We start from the raw sequence: 21,993 nt of genomic DNA, 5'->3' as shown, positions 1-21,993 counted from the left end.
GTGTCAGTCTTCTCTCCCCTCCATCCCCCCCACCCTCCCCAGCTGAAATGCTGAGGTGTTGCTTCCTTGGTGTGGGATGCAGGGAACCAGAGAGGCCCTACAGTCGTGATGGATCTACAGGCCATGTTTCTCATTTCAAAGATTCTCCCGCATCTGATCTGTATTGGTGTCTAACTAGCTCTACACTGACACCTATTGGCCACAGAGGAGAAACTGCTGCTTATCACCCCAGAAGAACAGAGGCATCTCTTCAATGATATATACAAATACAGTACTAGCTGGTAGAAAAATATTTTGTTTACAGTCTATGGAATCGGAAATACTGTATTTTCTGGCACCTTTTACAAAAATCAGACAAAACATTTGAATTTGACACTTTTTTAATTTGAGTCCCTATCTGGATTTTGATCAGATCTGTATGCAGAGGTCGGATGTGTGCAAAGGATCATGTTAACTCCAGTTGAAGCAGAAAGGTAGTAATTCTCTTTTAGTTTGCCGGTTTATCCTTACTGGACTGACAGCAGGGGTCTGAGTTGAGATGTCCTTCAATGTTGTCCCCACTCACGGCTAAAACCAAACACACACAGAGGTCCTGTCAAAACCAGTCACTTCACTTCAATTTGTCAGGGTTGGTCAAGGACATCAGTGTCAGCTCATGTCTAACCCCTCCCTCCGTCCTCCCTCCACCTCTCCCCTATAGTCCACACCTGCATGTTCACCTCTCCCCCCACTCCTTCCTCTGATCCCTCCTTACCTCTCTTCCTTCCACCACCTCCCTCCCTTGTTATCCCTCTCCCTCCCCCGTTTCCCCCCACTCCCTCCCTCTTCATCCATCTCACCTTTATCCTCCTCACCTCTTCCTCCCTCCTCCATCACATTCTCCTGGCTGTTGTTGGCTGAGGTCATGGGTGTGTCTGTAGGGCTGCTCTGCCCTTCCCAGATCACTCTGTCTGCAGATTGGAGACGCTGGAGGGGTGAAGTCTTCTGGTCTCCGGGACTGAAGGACTGGGAGCCCAGCTTTCGATGGGAGCCCAGCTTTCGACGGCCCCCCAAACCTGAACGCAGCGGCAGCCCACACAGCCCCCCCGCCTGGTCAGAGTCACCCAGAGAGGTGGCATGACGCAGGGGGGAGGGGGAGACGGGGGCACTGCGGGGGTCTGGAGGAGAGAAGAGAACAGGTGGGAAAGATGTAACGGAGATAGAATACAAGGGACAGTGAGGGAGAGACGTATGAGTAGTAGTATCAGTACAAATGACTCATGTAGGGATTTGAATGTGATTTGTGTATAATAGTGTCTGTGGTCTCTCACGAGTTGTTGTTCTGTCTGTCTGTCTTGTATAGTCTCACCAGAACCAGCAGCAGTCTGTGTGTCTGGTGGGTAGTCTGCACTGTCAGCCAGGTTCTCTATACTGCCAGCAGCGTAGAACAGAGCACGTCCCTCTCTCCCTCCTCCTCCTTTAGGCTTAATCAGCTTCTTCATCCTGTCTGCTATCCAGTTGGACTTCCTACAGAGATGGAGGAGGAAAGGAAGGAAGGAGACATAGTAAAGGAGATCAAGATCAATAAGAAGTGAGGGAGATGGAGAGAGTTGGTGGAGGGGATGACGACAAAAAGAGGAATTTGGCCTTGATCTGTGTCTGCACCCAAACGAATTGCAGGAGTCCAGAAGAAACACTGGAACCTCTCTCGACAAGTCCACCTGTCCATGACAGCATCTTTACAGCGGGGCATCAGCCTCCACAGCCCCAATCTTAACGGCACATCATTGACTTCAATGGACAACCTGTGTGTGTGTGTGTGTGTATGTGTGTGTGTGTGTGTCTTTACTTGGCCTTGATGGGTGTAGGCATGCTGGGGTCCAGGACTCTGTACTGATCCATGATCTTCTCCACCAGCTTCTGTTTCTCTCTACGCAGCTCACCCATCTTCTCCCTGGAGAGAGGGAGGAGAGGAGAAAGAAGAGAGATGAGAAGTTAGGCGAAAATAGAATCATATTTACATTTGTGTGTGTGTACTGACTGGTACTCTCTCTGCTGTGTGTGTACTGACTGGTACTCTCTCTGCTGTGTGTGTGTGTGTGTGTGCACTGGCTGGTACTCTCTCTGCTGTGAGTGTGTGTGTACTGACTGGTATTCTCTCTGCTGTGAGTGGTGCTGGTCCTTGCGCTCCAGGCTCTGCTCCATCAGGTCTCTGTTGTGATTGGTCAGACTCTGGTTCTGCTCCAACAGGTGACGGTTCTCCTCCTCCATGTTCCCCTTCAGCTGGGTCAGCAGCTACACACAGGTTTCAGAATTATTTATAGTAAACAAGGTAAGGTGTGTGTGTGGTCTAACTTAAATATACGTTTGTGTTCCAAAAGTCATCACAAGGATAGTAAAACAAGGACAATTTGACAATGTGGACATTTCGCTGGTCCCTAAAAGCAACAATGCTATTTTGTGCTCAGGGTTTAGGGTACAGTTAGGGTTAGTTTTAGGGGAAATAAAAAAAAAATGGTCGCAACTTGGATAGTAAAACTAACGTGTGTGTGAGTGAGACCCTCCCTTCCTCCTGACCTGGTACTGGTTGGTGAGGCGGTCAGTGCAGAGCTCCAGTCTCTGGTTGTTCTCCCTCAGAGAGTTGATCTCTCCCTCCAGCCTGGTCCTCTCCAGCTGGGCAGCACTCAGCTCACCCCGCAGCATTGAGCCCTGAGCCAGCAGCTCACTCTGTACCTGAGCTGACTCCCTCTGCACGCCCTGCAGCCTGGGAGAACAGAACAACACAACCAGATAGGATCAGATCAGACAGACCGACAGACAGAGACAGAAAACCAAGGAATTACTTGACAAAATAAGACAGTGATACAGCAACTCAGGCTATTTGTCAGTCATACAACCAACTGCTTGGACAAACTGAATAGAATAAGGACAAATAGAATAGATCAGGGATGAAATTAATAGAACAAGGATGAACTGAATAGATCAGGAATGAACTGAATAGATAAGGGATGAACTGAATAGATCAGGGATGAAATGAATAGATCAGGGATGAACTGAATAGATATGGGATGAACTGAATAGAACAAGGACAAACTGAATAGATCAGGAAATAACTGAATAGATAAGGGATGAACTGAATAGAACAAGAACAAACTGAATAGATCAGGAATTAACGGAATAGATCAGGGATGAACTGAATAGATCAGGGATGAACTGAATAGATCAGGAATTAACTGAATAGATCAGGAATTAACTGAATAGATCAGGGACTAACTGAATAGATCAGGAATTAACTGAATAGATCAGGGATGAACTAAATAGATCAGGAATTAACTGAATAGATCAGGGATGAACTGAATAGAACAAGAACAAACTGAATAGATCAGGAATTAACTGAATAGATCAGGGATGAACTGAATAGATCAGGAATTAACTGAATAGATCAGGGATGAACTGAATAGATCAGGAATTAACTGAATAGATCAGGGATGAACTGAATAGATCAGGAATTAACTGAATAGATCAGGAATTAACTGAATAGATCAGGGATGAACTGAATAGATCAGGAATTAACTGAATAGATCAGGAATTAACTGAATAGATCAGGGACTAACTAAATAGATCAGGAATTAACTGAATAGATCAGGGATGAACTAAATAGATCAGGAATTAACTGACTAGATCAGGGATGAACTGAATAGAACAAGAACAAACTGAATAGATCAGGAATTAACTGAATAGATCAGGGATGAACTGAATAGATCAGGAATTAACTGAATAGATCAGGGATGAACTGAATAGATCAGGGATGAACTGAATAGATCAGGAATTAACTGAATAGATCAGGAATTAACTGAATAGATCAGGGATGAACTGAATAGATCAGGAATTAACTGAATAGATCAGGAATTAACTGAATAGATCAGGGATGAACTAAATAGATCAGGAATTAACTGAATAGATCAGGAATGAAATTAAATGACTAGAACAAGGACAAACTGAATAGATCAGGAATGAACTGAATATATATGGGATGAACTGAATAGATATGGGATGAACTGAATAGAACAAGGACAAACTGAATAGATCAGGAATTAACTGAATAGATCAGGGATGAACTAAATAGATCAGGAATGAACTGAATAGATCAGGAATTAACTGAATAGATCCGGGACTAACTAAATAGATCAGGAATTAACTGAATAGATCAGGGATGAACTGAATAGATCAGGAATTAACTGAATAGATCAGGAATTAACTGAATAGATCAGGGATGAACTGAATAGATCAGGAATTAACTGAATAGATCAGGAATTAACTGAATAGATCAGGGATGAACTAAATAGATCAGGAATTAACTGAATAGATCAGGAATTAACTGAATAGATCAGGAATGAAATTAAATTACTAGAACAAGGACAAACTGAATAGATCAGGAATGAACTGAATAGATCAGGAATGAACTGAATATATATGGGATGAACTGAATAGACATGGGATGAACTGAATAGAACAAGGACAAACTGAATAGATCAGGAATTAACTGAATAGATCAGGGATGAACTAAATAGATCAGGAATGAACTGAATAGATCAGGAATTAACTGAATAGATCCGGGACTAACTAAATAGATCCGGGACTAACTAAATAGATCAGGAATTAACTGAATAGATCAGGGATGAACTAAATAGATCAGGGATTAACTGGATAGATCAGGGATGAACTGAATAGATCAGGAATTAACTGAATAGATCAGGAATTAACTGAATAGATCAGGAATTAAATGAATAGATCAGGAATGAACTGAATAGATATGGGATGGACTGAATAGATATGGGATGAACTGAATAGAACAAGGACAAACTGAATAGATCAGGAATTAACTGAATAGATCAGGAAAGAACTGAATAGATAAGGGATGAACTGAATAGATAAGGGATGAACTGAATAGATCAGGGATGGACTGAATAGAACAAGAACAAACTGAATAGATCAGGAATTAACTGAATAGATCAGGGACGAACTAAATAGATCAGGAAATAACTGAATAGATCAGGAATTAACTGAATAGATCAGGGACTAACTAAATAGATCAGGAATTAACTGAATAGATCAGGGATGAACTAAATAGATCAGGAATGAACTGAATAGATCAGGGATGAACTGAATAGATCAGGGATGAACTGAATAGATCAGGGATGAACTAAATAGATCAGGAATTAACTGAATAGATCAGGAATGAACTGAATAGATCAGGAATGAACTGAATAGATCAGGAATTAACTGAATAGATCAGGAATTAACTGAATCGATCAGGGATGAACTGAATAGAACAAGAAGTTATATTACATGAAACAAGTTGAAGAGAATAAGTGATGACGGAGCAGTTAGTTGTTTGACTGAGAGGGTGTTTTTTTTTACCTCTCATAATCCTCTTTCAGTCTCTCTAGTTCTCTTTCTCTCTCCGCTTTCTTCTGCACCTCTCCCTCCATCTTCTCTCTTTCCATCTTCATCTCTGTTTCTTTCTCCTCCAGATGGGATTTGAGGCCCAGGAGCTCCTGATACCTGGAGAACATGAAGCAATTATGAACATTGCTATGACTTCTACTTAAACACTCATTAAGGTGTCATGACTCATTTCATAAACGTTATTTTATCAGGGTTTTTCTCACAAGTCAGTTTACAGTGTGTTCAATGGTATATGAAATTACAATCAGACTGGTTTCATAAAGTTAAGAATGCCTTATGTATACTTCTTTACATAAAGTGTTACTTTGTGTTCACTACCTTCCTTCTAGCTCCCTACCTTCCCTCTGGCTCCCTACCTTCCCTCCGGCTCCCTACCTTCCCTCCGGCTCCCTACCTTCCCTCCGGCTCCCTACCTTCCCTCCGGCTCCCTACCTTCCCTCCGGCTCCCTACCTTCCCTCCGGCTCCCTACCTTCCCTCCAGCTCCCTGTACTGTGTCTCCAGGTTACGGTTGTTGCTCCTCAGGTCAGAGTGTCTATCCAGCAGCTCCTCTAGCTCCACCTCCTGCCTCTGCTGCAACATTGTCATTCGCTCCTGGTCCCTCCTGAGCCCCTCCGTCCTGGCCAATGACTCCTCATGTTCCCTGGCCCACACCTTAGACTCCGCCTCCAGAGCAGCACACCTGGCTTCGCTCTCGCTGCACCTCGCCAACACTGCTGCATGCTGGAAGCTCAGGGCCGCCTGGTCAACCTGGGAGAGGGGAGGGGGGGGGGGGGGGGTGTTGGAAACCAAACACTGTAACTCTGAGACAGTTGACAGTACTACAGTCTGAAGTGGCGAGAGGTAACAGTTTCAGTATAATAACTATATAAAACAATAGTAGCTGTATGATACCTGTAGCTGAGTGTTGAGTGTCTGCAGCTTGGTGCAGGTCTCCTGCAGGCTGATGGAGTGATGATGCAGGGTGTCTATCTGCTCCCTCAGGTGGCTACCGGCTGACTGGGACTGAGACAGCTGGCATAGCAACACCTCCCGCTCTGCGCCCACCGCTGCATTCTGAGGGGGAGGTGAGAAAGAGATGATTTGACTAGAGAATGTTGACAATCAAATGACTAGTTGTCACAGCATATCTCAGCAGATTAGAATCTGTCAGGTGAACACACACAGACACACACCTCCCTCTCCTAACCCCCTGCTGCATTCTGAGAGGTGAACACACACAGACACACACCTCCCTCTCCTAACCCCCTGCTGCATTCTGAGAGGTGAACACACACAGACACACACCTCCCTCTCCTAACCCCCTGCTGCATTCTGAGAGGTTAACCCACACAGACACACACCTCCCTCTCCTAACCCCCTGCTGCATTCTGAGAGGTGAACCCACACAGACACACACCTCCCTCTCCTAACCCCCTGCTGCATTTTGAGAGGTTAACCCACACAGACACACACCTCCCTCTCCTAACCCCCTGCTGCATTCTGAGAGGTGAACCCACACAGACACACACCTCCCTCTCCTAACCCACCGCTGCATTCTGAGAGGTGAATACACACAGACACACACCTCCCTCTCCTAACCCCCTGCTGCATTCTGAGAGGTGAACACACACAGACACACACCTCCCTCTCCTAACCCCCTGCTGCATTCTGAGAGGTGAACACACACAGACACACACCTCCCTCTCCTAACCCCCTGCTGCATTCTGAGAGGTGAACACACACAGACACACACCTCCCTCTCCTAACCCCCTGCTGCATTCTGAGAGGTGAACACACACAGACACACACCTCCCTCTCCTAACCCCCTGCTGCATTCTGAGAGGTTAACACACACAGACACACACCTCCCTCTCCTAACCCCCTGCTGCATTCTGAGAGGTGAACACACACAGACACACACCTCCCTCTCCTAACCCCCTGCTGCATTCTGAGAGGTGAACACACACAGACACACACCTCCCTCTCCTAACCCCCTGCTGCATTCTGAGAGGGAGATGAGTTGATTACAAATATGTGATGAGGGTATAAGCAGAATATTCTTCCTAGAGAGGTACACTGGGGGACAGGGTACGGTCCACTGTAGCTAGCTTCTGTTATCTAGGACATATGATATGGCACAGCAAATATAAACAAATCAAATAATAACGACAGGTGAACACACACCTCTCTCTCCAGGTCTATCAGTCGTTCCCTCAGAGACCAGTCCGTCTTCTCTACTCCAGCTTTTGGGGTCGTAAGGAGGTCGTGGCCCTCTTTTGATTGGGCATCTTTAGCCTCTGGGTGCTCTAATGTGAGTGTGTCTGAGGATGTAGCCTGCTGTGTGTTAGCAGGGCTTTCTGGTGGGATATTACCAGGGACGGCATCTCTCTCCCGCTTCTCTGAAAGAAGAAGGTCAGCGGTAACTGTCTTCAGTTCCGCCTCTGCCCTCTCCAAATCCTGCTTCAGTCGTGCATCCTCATTGGACAGTTTTTGAGACTGCACCTTCTCATTGGCTAGCTCCTGTGGGAAAAGGAGAGGATGAACACTTGTTTCTAGGCTCAAGGCACACATACACACACACACACATACACACACCTGAGTCAGAGATCTGATTTTATCCTGGGCTTCTGTGTTCAGCTCTTTAAGCTCCTGGCTCTCCTTCTCCAGACCCTGTAGCCGAGTACCGAGCTCCTGCTCCAGGTCCTGTAGTTGAGCACAGAGCTCCTTGGATTGAGACAGCTCCTGACACACATGCCTACAGAGACAGAGAGATCAACTAGGTCAGACCCATAATATGGTAATAGTACAGAAACACACTGTCTGTACATGGAGGGGACTGTTCTGCTACCTCTATTTTAAATGAATTGTGTGTGTGTGTGTGTGTGTGTGTGTGTGTGTGTGTGTGTGTGTGTGTGAGCGCGCGCAGCTTCAGGTGTTTGTGTATCACCTGTGCTCTGTCTCCAGACTGCAGGCCCTCTGGTTGCTGTGTTCCAGGGCTGATGCTGTACTCTGTAGCTGCTGCCTCAGCCTGGCCACCTCCCTCTCCCTCTGCCTCTGCTCCTTTCGTTGGCTGTCCAGCTCACTCTGGCACGCCTCCTTCTCATGCTCCAATCGCAAGGCCTCCAGCAGAGCCTGGTCCCGCCCCCGGGTCAGAGACTCCACCTCTAGTGCTACCTCGCGAAGCTCCGCCTCTAGCTCCTCCTCATTGCGCCGTGAGGATTCCAGACTCCTCCCCTGGCGCTCTAGCTCCGCCCTCAGAGCTTGGGTCGTCAGCTCCAATTGGTCACCCTGTCAAACAAGGTAGTGTTCAGGATCACAGTATTCAGTGACATTGTGTAATCTAGTCCTGATCTTTCTGTTGGTAGTAATGTGTGTGTTTTGCAGTGCATAGTGTGTGTACTGCAGCAGTGGCACCTTGCGTTGGGCAGTGCGTAGGGTGTCCACAGAGCTACGGAGGGTCTCTCTCTCTCTCTCCAGCGTGGCTCGCTCCCCCTCCAGAGTAGCGATGACCGAGGCCTGCATCCGCTGCAGCTCAGCCTGGCTCCGCAGACGACATAGCTCCTCCTCCATCTCCAGGCGTTCCCCCTGTAGCACCTAACACAAACCAGAGAGGAATGATGAGGAAAGGATAGAGGGATGGACCATCTGACAGACAGACTACAGTAAGGAGGACTAGGAAGACTATGGTACTCTATGGAAGACTATGGTACTCTATGGAAGACTATGGTACTCTAGGAAGACTATGGTACTCTATGGAAGACTATGGGACTCTATGGAAGACTATGGTACTCTATGGAAGACTATGGTACTCTATGAAAGACTATGGTACTCTATGGAAGACTATGGTACTCTATGAAAGACTATGGTACTCTATGGAAGACTATGGTACTCTATGAAAGACTATGGTACTCTATGGAAGACTATGGTACTCTATGAAAGACTATGGTACACTATGGTACTCTATGGAAGACTATGGTACTCTATGGAAGACTATGGTACTCTATGGAAGACTATGGTACTCTATGGAAGACTATGGTACTCTATGGAAGACTATGGTACTCTAGGAAGACTATGGGACTCTATGGAAGACTATGGTACTCTATGGAAGACTATGGTACTCTATGGAAGACTATGGTACTCTATGGAAGACTATGGTACTCTATGGAAGACTATGGTACTCTATGGAAGACTATGGTACTCTATGGAAGACTATGGATGGACAAGGGATTAAGTAACTGTCTATGACAGCTGCAATGTGAAGGAAGAAAGCCCTATGAGTCTGGTACATGAAACTACTGGCAGAGTAATGATTTTTTCGTGATTGGTTCCATACCTCTATCTGTCTCCTAGCCTCCGCCAGGCTCTCTGAAGCCTTCCTCAGTCTCTGGCCCTCGGCCTCCAGTAGCACCAGTCTCTGCTCAGCCTCCCAGGCTTTCCTGCTCTGCTCCCCCAGCTTGGAGCGCAGGTCCTGGGCTACAGACACCTGCTTGTCAGCCTCCTCCAGGGCCTGCTGGAGCTCAGAGGCCAGGCGCTCCACTTCAGGCCCAGGGAACACACACACGTCTTTTTCACTGAGTTCCACTGACTTTTCTTTGTCTTCTCTCTCCTTTGTTTTTGGTAGTTTCTCTTCTTCAGTGGCTGGGCTGGGGTCTTGTATCTCTTTCCGGTCAATATCTGCCTTCCCAAGATCTTCTTCCTTCTCATTTGTAACATGTTTTATCTCTCTCTCTATCTTCTCACATTCTGCTTCTTCTTCTCTCTTTTGGGGTTTCAGCACCTGATCCTCTGCTTCCACCCCTCTCTCTTCAGGATGGAGCAGCTCTGCCCCAACTCCAGCTTCTCTTTGGGTTCTAATGATGTTGGCTTCCCTTTCACTGTCCAACCCTCTCCGGGCAGTACCCTCCCCTTCTCCTCTTGAGGACTCAGAACCTTGGACTCCCCTCTCCTCCTTCTCTCCCCTCTCCTCCTTCTTTCCTTCTTCCTCAATACTTTGACGCTTTGTCAACAGCAGTTCCAGGCTCTTTTTCAAAGTGGCATTTTCATTCTTGACGTTCTGAAACTGAGAGTGGAGAGGAAGGTAGACAATGACAAGAACAGTTAATGTGTCAGACGACACAGTGAGGTCACATCTAGATACATGTCGGACGACACAGTGAGGTCACATCTAGATACATGTCGGACGACACAGTGAGGTCACATCTAGATACATGTCGGACGTCACAGTGAGGTCACATCTAGATACATGTCGGACGACACAGTGAGGTCACATCTAGATACATGTCGGACGTCACAGTGAGGTCACATCTAGATACATGTCGGACGACACAGTGAGGTCACATCTAGATACATGTCGGACGACACAGTGAGGTCACATCTAGATACATGTCAGACGACACAGTGAGGTCACATCTAGATACATGTCGGACGACACAGTGAGGTCACATCTAGATACATGTCGGACGACACAGTGAGGTCACATCTAGATACATGTCAGACGACACAGTGAGGTCACATCTAGATACATGTCAGACGACACAGTGAGGTCACATCTAGATACATGTCAGACGACACAGTGAGGTCACATCTAGATACATGTCGGACGACACAGTGAGGTCACATCTAGATACATGTCGGACGACACAGTGAGGTCACATCTAGATACATGTCAGACGACACAGTGAGGTCACATCTAGATACATGTCAGACGACACAGTGAGGTCACATCTAGATACATGTCAGACGACACAGTGAGGTCACATCTAGATACAGTGCCTTCGGAAAGTATTCAGACCCCTTGACTTTTTCCACATTTTGTTAGATTACAGCCTTATTCTAAAATTTATTGAATACTTTTTCCCCTCATAAATCTACACACAATACCCCATAATGACAAAGAAAAAACAGGTGTTTTGATATTTTTGCAAATGTATTAAAAATAAAAAACTGAAATACCACATTTATAGAAGTATTAAGACCCTTTTGGTAGTGATTGCAGTGATTTCAGCCTTGAGTCTCCTTGGGTATGATGCCAGAAATGTTCAAACGGGTTCAAGTCCAGGCTTTGGCTGGGCCACTCAAGGACATTCATGGACTTGTCCCGAATCCACTCCGAATCCACTCCTGTGTTGTCTTGGCTGTGTGCTTAGGGTCGTTGTCCTGTTGGAAGATGAACCTTCGCCCCAGTCTGAGGTCCTGAGCGCTCTGGAGCAGGTTTCATTAAGGATCTCTCTGTACTTTGCTCCGTTCATCTTTCCCTCAATCACGACTAGTCTCCCAGTCCCTGCCGCTGAAAAACATCCCCACAACATGATGCTACCACCATGCTTCACTGTACGGATGGTGCCAGGTTTCCTCCAGATGTGACACTTGATTCTTGTTTCTCATGGTCTGACAGGCTGATGTAAATAAGGTATTTCTGTTTATTTAAAAAAAAAAAATTGCAAACATTTCTAAAAACCTGTTTTCGCTTTGTCATTATGGGGTATTGTGTGTAGATTGATGAGGACATTTTTTTTAATTGAGTTCATTTTAGAATAAGGCTGTAACAGAATGTGGGAAAAGGGAAGGGAAGGGGTCTGAATACTTTCTGAATGCACGGTAACGGTTTAGTGACCCACATGATGAATAGCGTTCTCTTAGACCTAAAGACTTTTGTTAGCCTCCTAATGCCTAGGCTTTAGCTCAGAGGGTTAACACAGTCGGTCACATCAACTCACCTCTCTTAGCGTATTCTGGTGTTCTGCCTCCAGACAGGCCAACTCCTCCCTCACCTCCGGCAAATCAGCTTGCTGCAAAATATAGCAGACAGTTGGATCCTCCAATAGCAGTGCCCTTAGCCTGGACACTAATACAAGTACTTGGCAAGCCACAAGGCTCCCTGTGTAGAGTCTCATTCTTCTTTACTTTTCCTTGCTACTGTTGCCTTTGCCTGCCCCCTGGAGGTTTAACCTAGACTCAATCCATTTTGATAGATCGACTCTCGTGACCCTTACCCTCTGACCCCTGAACTCCTGTTCGGACTGCAGGTCCTCCAGGCGTCTCCTCAGCTCAGCGTTCTCATTCTCAGCTCCCAGAAGCCTCAGTGACGATGCCTCGCCCACCTCCACACTCAGAGGCTTCAGATCTGAGAGAGAGCGAATGAGAGAGAGAGGGAGTGGAGAGGGAGGGAGGGATATATATTTCATTGCTTTGGCAACAGTGGTACCATTCATGCTATTAAAGCTTATTTGAATTTGAATTAGAGAGGAGGGGTCGTTGACAATAATCAAATTAATTTAACTGAAAAGACACACAACAGACAGGCAGACTGACTGACCAATCTCTTCTCTTAGCTCCACTCTTAGCCCAGCCTCCTCGTCAGACTCCACCTCCAATTGGTGGAAATGTGGAGTCGCTGTCATCGTGCCTGTATTGTTGTTGTTATGTCTAAGCTCCTGTCTAAGCTCCGCCTCCAGGCCCATATTCATCTCTAACAGCTCATCGACCCTCTGCCTCTCAGTATCCCGCTCCTACACACACACAGACACCAACAAATTAGGGGAAATATCTACGTGAGCCCGGACAGCAGATACCAAATTTCTTACTTGTGATTCAGAAACACATTACCACACACACATTACTATCATTACCTACCCCCTCCAGGTCTATGAGTCTTCGTCGCAGCAGTAGATTGTCTCTCTCCAGCTCACGTAGGCTCGAGCAGCGTTGTCGTGTGTCCGCCAGCTGCTCCTCCAGCAGGACCCGGGTCTCCTGCAGTGCCACACACAGCTGCTGCTGCTCCTAGGGGGGCGCCATACAGAGACGGGACAGAGACACAGAGAGAGATGGGGACAGAGGATAGAGACAGAGAGACGGGGATAGAGACAGAGAGACGGGGACAGGGGATAGAGACAGAGAGAGAGAAAGAGTCAGAGACGGGGACAGGGGATAGAGACCGAGAGAGACAGGGACAGGGGATAGAAACAGAGAGAGACAGGGACAGGGGATAGAGACAGAGAGACGGGGACAGGGGATAGAGACAGAGAGAGACAGGGACAGGGGATAGAAACAGAGAGAGACAGGGACAGGGGATAGAGACAGAGAGACAGGGACAGGGGATAGAGACAGAAAGAGAGAAAGAGTCAGAGACAGGGAGAGACGGGGACAGGGGATAGAGACAGAGAGAGACAGGGACAGGGGATAGAAACAGAGAGAGACAGGGACAGGGGATAGAGACAGAGAGGGACAGGGGATAGAGACAGAGAGAGAGAAAGAGACAGGGACAGGGGATAGAAACAGAGAGACGGGGACAGGGGATAGAGACAGAGAGAGAGAGAGTCAGAGACAGGGACAGGGAATAGAAACAGAGAGAGATGGGGACAGGGGATAGAGAGAGCGAAAGAGACAGGGGACATAGACGGGGGATAGAGACAGAGAAAGAGTCAGAGACAGGGACAGGGAATAGAAACAGAGAGAGAGAGAGAAAGAGACAGGGGACAGAGACACAGAGAGAGAGACCGGGGATAGAGAAAGAAACAGAGACCGGGGATAGAGACAGAGAGAGAGTCAGAGACAGGGACAGGGAATAGAAACAGAGAGAGAGAAAGTGACAGGGGACAGAGACGGGGGATAGAGACCGGGGATAGAGAAAGAAACAGAGACCGGGGATAGAGACAGAGAGAGAGTCAGAGACCGGGACAGGGAATAGAAACAGAGAGAGAGAAAGAGACAGGGGACAGAGACAAAGAGAGAGAGAGACCGGGGATAGAGACAGAGACAGGGGATAGAGACAAAGAGAGGGACAAAGATAGAGAGGGGATAGACAGAGACAGGGGATAGAGACAGAGACGGGATGGACACAGAGACAGGGGATAGAGACAGAGAGAGGGAGAGAGACAGGGGATAGACACATAGACATAGAGACAGACAGGGGACAGAGAAGGAGACATGAGATAGGGACAGGGGACAGAAACAGGAGATAGGGACAGAGACAGACAGGGGACAGAGACAGAGACAGGTAACAGCATTCAATGTCCCAGTAGAAAAACAAGGCATAGCACCTACAATACCTAGCACCAATACTACAGGTATGTACAGATCTGAAGAAACTGCAAAGTATAATCACTATTGAGGGAGCTCACCTACTGTAAGCCCATCTGCAAACACAGAGGGAAGTAGCTAGGGGGAAGGGGCTGAGGGTTGTTTTGGGAATGGGCCAACCATCAGCTGAGTGTGGCTACAGTTGACGGTAGAGGTGGTGTGGTACCTTCAATTGTGCCTGTGTGTGGCAACAGTGTGTGGTGTATTGGTGGCGATACCTTCAGTAGAGTCTCTGTGTACTAAACAGTGTGTGGTGTATAGGTGTAGAAACCCTCAATAGTGTCTCTGTGTACAAAACAGTGTGCAGTGTATTTCGGAGATACCTTCAGTTGTGTACGAGTGACTTCCAGGCTGCGTAGTCTATGAGTGCAGCTCTGTAGTTCTGTCTGCAGCTGCTCAGCTCTGCCTGCACGGTCACGAAGACAGTCCAGCTCGTCACGCAACGCTCGCATTCCCCGCACCTCACCCTGAAGACTGCGGTTCTGCCCAACACACACAAGATAGAGGTGAGGTTAGAGGAGGACAAAAGTAGCAGAAAGTTCTGGTCCAGTTACTGGTAGTGATACCAGAGAAAATCTTACCTCTTTCTGAAGTTTCTTCAGCTGCTCGTCCATAGTTTGTACTTCCTGCTTGTGATCCAATAGTTGATCCCCTTTGTCTTCCCTTTAGAAACAGACGTCATTATTGCAATAGTATTGTACTACTAAACTACAGACACCTCTTACAGAATAGTCCTCTTCCAATTTAAAAACCTTAAACACACACTTGTCTTTGTATTCCCTAGAAATGGACGACATACTGTATGTAGTTCTAACAGTTACCAGACATCTCTCAAAGAAAAGTCTTCCTCCAACTTAAAAACGTTTTGATGCACACACTGACATGACGGTCTCACACACACAAGCATACACACACACACTCACACGTCTTACAGTTCTTGTTTGAGGCGTCGTAGTTTGGCCCTGCTGTCTGCTAACTGGACAGCCAGACCCTGGGGCTGCTCGTCAACGTGACCACCTCGGGTTGCCATGACAGACTCAGCCTGCTGGACCTCACTCTTCCAACACAACTCTGCTATCCTCTGAGAGAGAGGGCGGAGGGAGAGACAGAAGGAAAAAGAGAGACGGAGAGAGATGATAGGAAGGTGATGAAATCAGGATCAGGTTCTGTGTGAATCTCGGAGAGGAAGAACCCTTAAAGCTTTTTAAATCAGGTTTGACACAGTGATGCTGTCATGTGGAATACACTCTCCTATAGAGGCTGAAAGGCCTGGTTTCATCATTCAATTCCTCTTTGTTGTTCTGGACCTATTTGTGAGTATTTGTCTGTGTACCTCCAGGTGTGTGTCCCTCTGTGCCAGCAGGCCTTGGATCTGTCTGGCCATGGAGCCAAACAGCACCTGTAGCTCCACCCCCTCCAGCCCTCCCAGCTCCTCCCACTGCAGCGGCAGCACCGCTCTGGGGTCCTGGGTCACCTGCAGGAACAACAGTTTCTTACCTCTCTATGGTAATAACAGTATGTGACTGAGCATTCCAGCACAGAATGGCTGACGTGGTGAACGTTAATAGTGGATATGAATAAATGAGTAGGGAACTGAACTGACCTCCTGGATACAGTTGGCAATGGCAGTTTGAGTCTCGATGTCCAGCGACTGGATTTGCTGTATGAATGTTTCCTTCCTCTCACACTGTTGTTGATCAACAAAGAGTAGTCAGTAAAGTTGGCTCAGTGTGTGTGTGTGTGCGTGTGCGTGTGTATTTGTGTGTGTGCGTGTGTATTTGTGTGTGAGCGTGTGCGTGTGTATTTGTGTGTGTGAGCGTGTGTATTTGTGTGTGTGAGCGTGTGTATTTGTGTGTGTGAGCATGTGTGTGTGTGTGTGAGCGTGTGTATTTGTGTGTGTGTGCGTGTGTATTTGTGTGTGTGAGAAAAATCACCTGTACAGCACATCCCAGTAAAAGCAGGAGCAATCTCCTCAACTCCTCCACTGCTGCCTCTGAAGACACAGATACCACTCTTATGACTCTCTTGTTCCCATCATACTCTCATAGACAACATAGGAGCCCAATCAGAGATTCTGTACTTTCAACTGGCTCTTTTTACCTGTTAGGGGGTCTTGCCCCAAAATGGCAATGTTCGGAAGAGGCATCAGAATCAGCTGCCGTAGGTCTTCCTGTAGACAGAATCAGAGGGAGAGCTTGAAAGGATTCAAAGATTTATTTATTGAAATTTCCCTAACCACATTGCAGTTACTGTATTCAAATCAACATTGAAATGACAAAACCTTCCAGTTTAGTTCAGTTTAGTTCAGTTTAGAATATAAACACAGATGACATCAGAGGGGAAAGTAGGCCAATTTGTTCATGTATGTTTCTATGTAGTACGATGACTATATTTAGTTCTCAGACACAAGCCCTGGTAGAGAGAAATTAGGCTGCAGTGACCACATGCTGCTGGTGGTTTAAGGTTTCACAGCCCTGCCATTGTGACCAGGAAACACGAAGTAAGAAGTGAAACCACAAAAAACAAAATGACATCGTAGCAACATCAGACAAGACGGAATTGTTGTCATGACAAACAGTCCTGTCAATAAATTGTATCCAAAACATTTCTGAATAAATCCCAAAATATTATTTTAAACTTGCTGGTGTCCCTCCCATGATGCTCCACTGTTCAGAGGGTTTGAATGACTTATCAAAAGCAGGAACTCAAACAGTGAAGACTCATGTTTTTGTGTGTTTTGTACAATGTATTGGACTAAAGTTCATTTCTCGCAGAGATTTTCCTGGATGTCTCCCTAGGCTCAAGTCTGGACCTTGTGTGGTAAATTACTCTGAGATGTGATTGTGTATCAAACAAAATCATGACACAAATACCAATACCTGGTAGAAGGCCCTGAGGTGTCGGTTGAGGATGGAGAAGTTCTGGACTCTGAGCATCTGGTCATCTCTCCCACTGCGGTACAAATGCTCCAGCTTGGGGTTGGGGTCTCTGGGAATGACAGACAGACAGACAGAGTGGGGATTGAGCCAGTGTGCACGTCTACTTGTGCCATAAAAGCTCTCACCTCTTGGCAGAGGTAACTATCCCAGCCCAGTATTTCACCAGCTATAATACCTTTGATCAGATAAAGTACAATAAATGTATTACATTGAATCCTTCAGTATACACTACATGCTATGGAATGTGTACTTCCTGCTTGTGACATTTGAGGCCTGTGCAAAGGTGTGAACTTACATGACCCTCATGACCTCGTTGAGAAAGATCCCATTGGTCAGTCTCATGTAGCGGTCATGGGAATTCTGGGACTTGGAGTTCACCTCCATGTACTGGTTGAAGAGCATGACATTCTCCTCCCTGTCCACTACACCATCAAAGAGCTGTACCTGAGGGAGGGGGCATCCTATTAGGGCCTTTAATTCAATCCGTAGCGGTGAAGATCTGTTTTATAGCGCGATCAACAATTAATGTCGCGGAGACTGCATTCACAGTAAACGCTGTATACACTATATAAACAAAAGTATGTGGACACCCCTTCAAATTAGTGGTTTTGGCTATTTTAGCCACACCCATTGCTGACAGGTGTATAAAATCGAGCACACCGCCATGCAATCTCCATAGACAAACATTGGCAGTAGAATGGCCTTACTGAAGAGCTTAGTAACTTTTAACATTGCACCGTCATCAGAAGCTATCTTTCCAAAAAGTCAGTTTGTAAAATTTCTGCCCTGCTAGAGCTGCCCCGGTCAACTGCAAGTGCTGTTATTGTGAAGTGGAAACGTCTAGGCGCAACAACGGCTCAGCCGCAAAGTGGTACACCACACAAGCTCACAGAATGGAACCGCCAAGTGCTGAAGCACGTAGAAATGGTCTGTCCTCGGTTGCAACACTCACTACAGAGTTCTAAACTGTCTCTGGAAGCAACGTCAGCACAACATCATCGGGAGCTTCATGAAATGGGTTTCCATGGCTGAGCAGCCGCACTGCACACAAGCCTAAGATCACCATGCGCAATGCCAAGTGTCAGCTGGAGGGGTGTAAAGCTCCACAACATTGGAGCAGTGAGAACACGTTCTCTGGAGTGATGAATCACGACATCCCCATCTGGCAGTCCGACGGAAGAATCTGGGTTTGTCGGATGCCAGGAAAACTCTGTGCCCCAATGCTGTAAAGTTTGGTGGAGGAGGAATAATGGCCTGGGGCTGTTTTTCACGCTTCGGTCTAGGGCCCTTAGTTCCAGTGAAGGGAATCTTAATGTTACGGCCTACAATGACATTCCAGACGATTCTGTGCTTACAACTTTATGGCAACAGTTTGTCAAGATCGGTGTGGACGAACTTGACTGGCTTGCACAGAGCCCTGACCTCAACCCCATCGAATTGGAACGCAGACTAGACTGCGAGCCAGGCCTAATCGCCCAACATCAGTGCTCGACCTCACAGCAATGTTCCAACATCTAGTGGAAAGCCTTCCCAGAAGAGTTGAGGCTGTTATAGCAGCAAAGGGGGGGACCAACTCCATATTAATAAACATGATTTTGGAATGAGATGTTTGACGAGCATACTTTTGGTCATGTAGTGTATGTTGGCTCAATCGGAAATGACCTTTAAATGTGAACCGCGCCACAACACAGATATTCTACGCTACGGATTGAATCGAGCCCTAAATTCTATAGAAACATAATAAACAGTGCCTTTCGGAAAATATTCAGATCCCTTGACTTTTTCCACATTTTGTTACGTTACAGCCTTATTCTAAAGTGGATTAAATAAATAAAAATCCTCATCAATCTACACACAATACAACATAATGATAAACGAAAACAGGTCTTTTGAAATGTTTACAAATATATTAAAAACTAAAAACAGATACCTTATTTAAATAAGTATTCAGACCCTTTGCTTTGAGACTCGAAATTGAGCTCAGGTGCATCCTGTTTCCATTGATCGCCCTTGAGATGTTTATTCAATTTGATTGGAGTCCAACTGTGCTAAATTCAATTGATTGGATGTGATTTGGAAAGGCACACACCTGTCTATATAAGGTCCCACAATGGACAGTGCATGTCAGAGCAAAAACCAAGCAATGAGGGCAAAAAAATTGTCCATAGAGCTCAGAGACAGGAATGTGTCGAGGCACAGATCTGGGGAAGGGTACCAAAACATTTCTGAAGGTCCCAAAGAACACAGTGGCCTCCATCATTCTTAAATGGAAGATGTTTTACTTTTCCTAAAGCTGGCTGCCCGGCCAAACTGAGCAATCGGGGGAGAAGGGCCTTGGTCAGGGAGGTGACTAAGAACCTAATGGTCACTCTGACAGAGCTCCAGAGTTCCTCTGTGGAGATGGAAGAACTTTCCAGAAGGACAACCATCTCTGCAGCACTCAGGACCTCAGATTGGGGCAACGGTTCACCTTCCAACAGGACAACGACCCTAAGCACACAGCCAAGACAACACACGAGTGGCTTCGGGACAAGTCTCTGAATGTCCTTGAGTGGCCCAGCTAGAGCCATGACTTAAACCCGATCGAACATCTCTGGAGAGACCTGGAAATAGCTGTGCAGCAACGCTCCTCGTCCAACCTGACAGAGCTGAGAAGGTCTGCAGAGAAGAATGGGAGAAACTCCCCAAATACAGATGTGCCAAGCTTGTAGTGTCATACCCAAGAAGACTTGGTCTGAATACTTACGTAAATGTGTTCTGGATTTTGAATAAATTAGTAAGAATTTCAAAAAATCTGTTTTTGCTTTGTCATTGTGGGGTATTGTGATTAGATTGATGAGGGGGGGGGGGGGGACAACTTATTCCATTTTAGAATCAGGCTGTAACGTAACAAATTGCGGTAAAAGTCAAGGGGACTGAACACATTCCGAAGGCACTGTACAACCTAAATAATATATATGGAGACCACATGGGGATCACTGCAAACAGAGAAAACTGCTATCTGGAATCTGTGGTATAGATCAATGAAACCCGAGATGGTCATATTTTACTGAGAAATAAATAAGAAAGGGAATAGGAAGTCACAGATATAAAGGTAAAACAACAAGATACATTCTATGAGCCATTGTAGAGAAAGCTGTGAAAAGGAGAAGTTTGAGAACTAAGTGTTGTTTGCTGTTATGACAAAAGTTATGACAAGCATTTACATCTGATTCAAGTTCAACCCATCCGTGTTGTTATAACTTCTGTAAATAAAGAGTTATACATTATTTACAAAATGCATAATCTCATAAGTGTTTTTAAATTTACACGTCGTTTATTTACAGGATTTGTATGTATTGATACTCCATAAAAGCAAAACAACAGCAATAGGCTATGTGTTTTTATGTTATAAAAGACTATCATCATCACGTATATCTAGGTCTACTACTATAGCATCTGAAAGTGATTTAAATAAGCTTTGACACATACCCAAGTCACCAACGCACTTTCCATGAATTCTTCTAGAATGTCCATTATGTTAGAGTCCATGGTGTCGCATAAATAATTTACAAACTTCTATAAAAAATATAAATAAAATATATCCTACATTATTAAAGCAATTTTACTAAATACTGAATCCATTGTGTTCGTCATTTCAGTTCCCCTCCCTCTCTCTTCCTCTATCTCACTTTTTCAGTTAGTGCTGGTGGTAAGCACATTGCAAAACCACACCGGAATTTCTTAACGAACACATTTCATTAGTGCTTTAGGCCTACCCGGAACAATCACCACCTTTACCAGTGAGTTTGTTTCCAGAAAAGAAAGTCGCTCAATGACAAATGAGTAGGTGGTTTGAGATGGATGGAAAATATTAGACTACTTTGTGCGCACTGGGGTTCCTTGCCTAGACGTTTGTAACAATGTTTATATTACAATTCACTTATTCAGTTGTTTGTAGCCTATGCATCCGATTGATCAAGATATACTATAAACAAGTTCGAAATGGTCAATTCAGTAGGACGGGCGTTCGTTGCGCTTTCAGGTGTAATGCAATGGCGAACCCTGGTGGAATTATGGTGAAAGGTCGGTAGTCTACTATCTATGAACATCCTACTTGTAAAATAAAGCTGTTGAATGAACATTGTCGTAAAACACAGATCAGAGTGAATTAACCATTTGACAAAGAAACAAAAATAAACAGCCACTACAAATTAAAACATGTTTGCTATGTGTAAGATAGTGCACGTTTATAATACAAGCGACATTTCTTTTTTTTGTCAAAACACAATGGAAAATGTAATTACAATTTTCTACATGACCACACTTTGACGTGAACTTTCTCTTAACCCTGTCCATTGTTGTGGTATGTTTGATAGTCATACATCCCGAGTGTTCCTGTTGCTGTGCAGAGAACTGTTGTAGCAGTAGCATATGGATTAGCTATATAGGATTATGAAGGTGTTATGAGAGCTGTCCTAGTATACCTAGCAGCCCAGATTACATTATACAGTCACTCCTCTCCATACTGTCATAAACCTACAGTAGCCTAGGCCTACTGTATCACTG

General features: G+C 45.7%; 1 protein-coding gene across 3 annotated transcripts; it reads right to left on the bottom strand.

The window, feature by feature from the left end:
* Nucleotides 1–362: 362 nt before the first annotated feature.
* LOC110487759 (coiled-coil and HOOK domain protein 88B) lies at nt 363–21,473 on the bottom strand. Of its 3 annotated transcripts, none has more exons than XM_090198669.1 (28): nt 20,917–21,473; nt 17,741–17,889; nt 17,386–17,494; nt 16,607–16,676; nt 16,441–16,499; nt 16,110–16,193; nt 15,840–15,980; nt 15,439–15,587; nt 15,088–15,169; nt 14,830–14,988; nt 13,061–13,207; nt 12,744–12,936; nt 12,421–12,551; nt 12,145–12,216; nt 9,762–10,487; nt 8,843–9,022; nt 8,376–8,716; nt 8,024–8,183; nt 7,613–7,948; nt 6,341–6,502; nt 5,919–6,196; nt 5,401–5,544; nt 2,557–2,743; nt 2,129–2,274; nt 1,829–1,933; nt 1,349–1,506; nt 840–1,157; nt 363–567 (listed from the first exon to the last, which is right to left on the bottom strand). In XM_090198669.1, the coding sequence occupies exons 1-28, from the start codon at nt 20,974–20,976 to the stop codon at nt 488–490; spliced, it is 4,926 nt and encodes a 1,641-aa protein (XP_090054795.1). In that variant the 5' UTR covers nt 20,977–21,473; the 3' UTR covers nt 363–487. The 3 variants fall into 3 exon arrangements, with proteins under 3 accessions (XP_090054795.1, XP_090054796.1, XP_090054797.1); XM_090198670.1 differs by having other exon boundaries at nt 855–1,157; XM_090198671.1 differs by lacking the exons at nt 363–567; nt 840–1,157; nt 1,349–1,506; ... (4 more) ...; nt 5,919–6,196; nt 6,341–6,502 and adding an exon at nt 6,879–6,984.
* Nucleotides 21,474–21,993: the final 520 nt, after the last annotated feature.

Source organism: Oncorhynchus mykiss, chromosome 14 (assembly GCF_057628025.1).
Source record: "Oncorhynchus mykiss isolate SJ-2025 chromosome 14, ASM5762802v1, whole genome shotgun sequence".
NCBI lineage: Eukaryota > Metazoa > Chordata > Actinopteri > Salmoniformes > Salmonidae > Oncorhynchus > Oncorhynchus mykiss.
The sequence above is the reverse complement of the archived record's forward strand: the minus strand, read 5'-3'. Positions and strand labels throughout refer to the sequence as shown.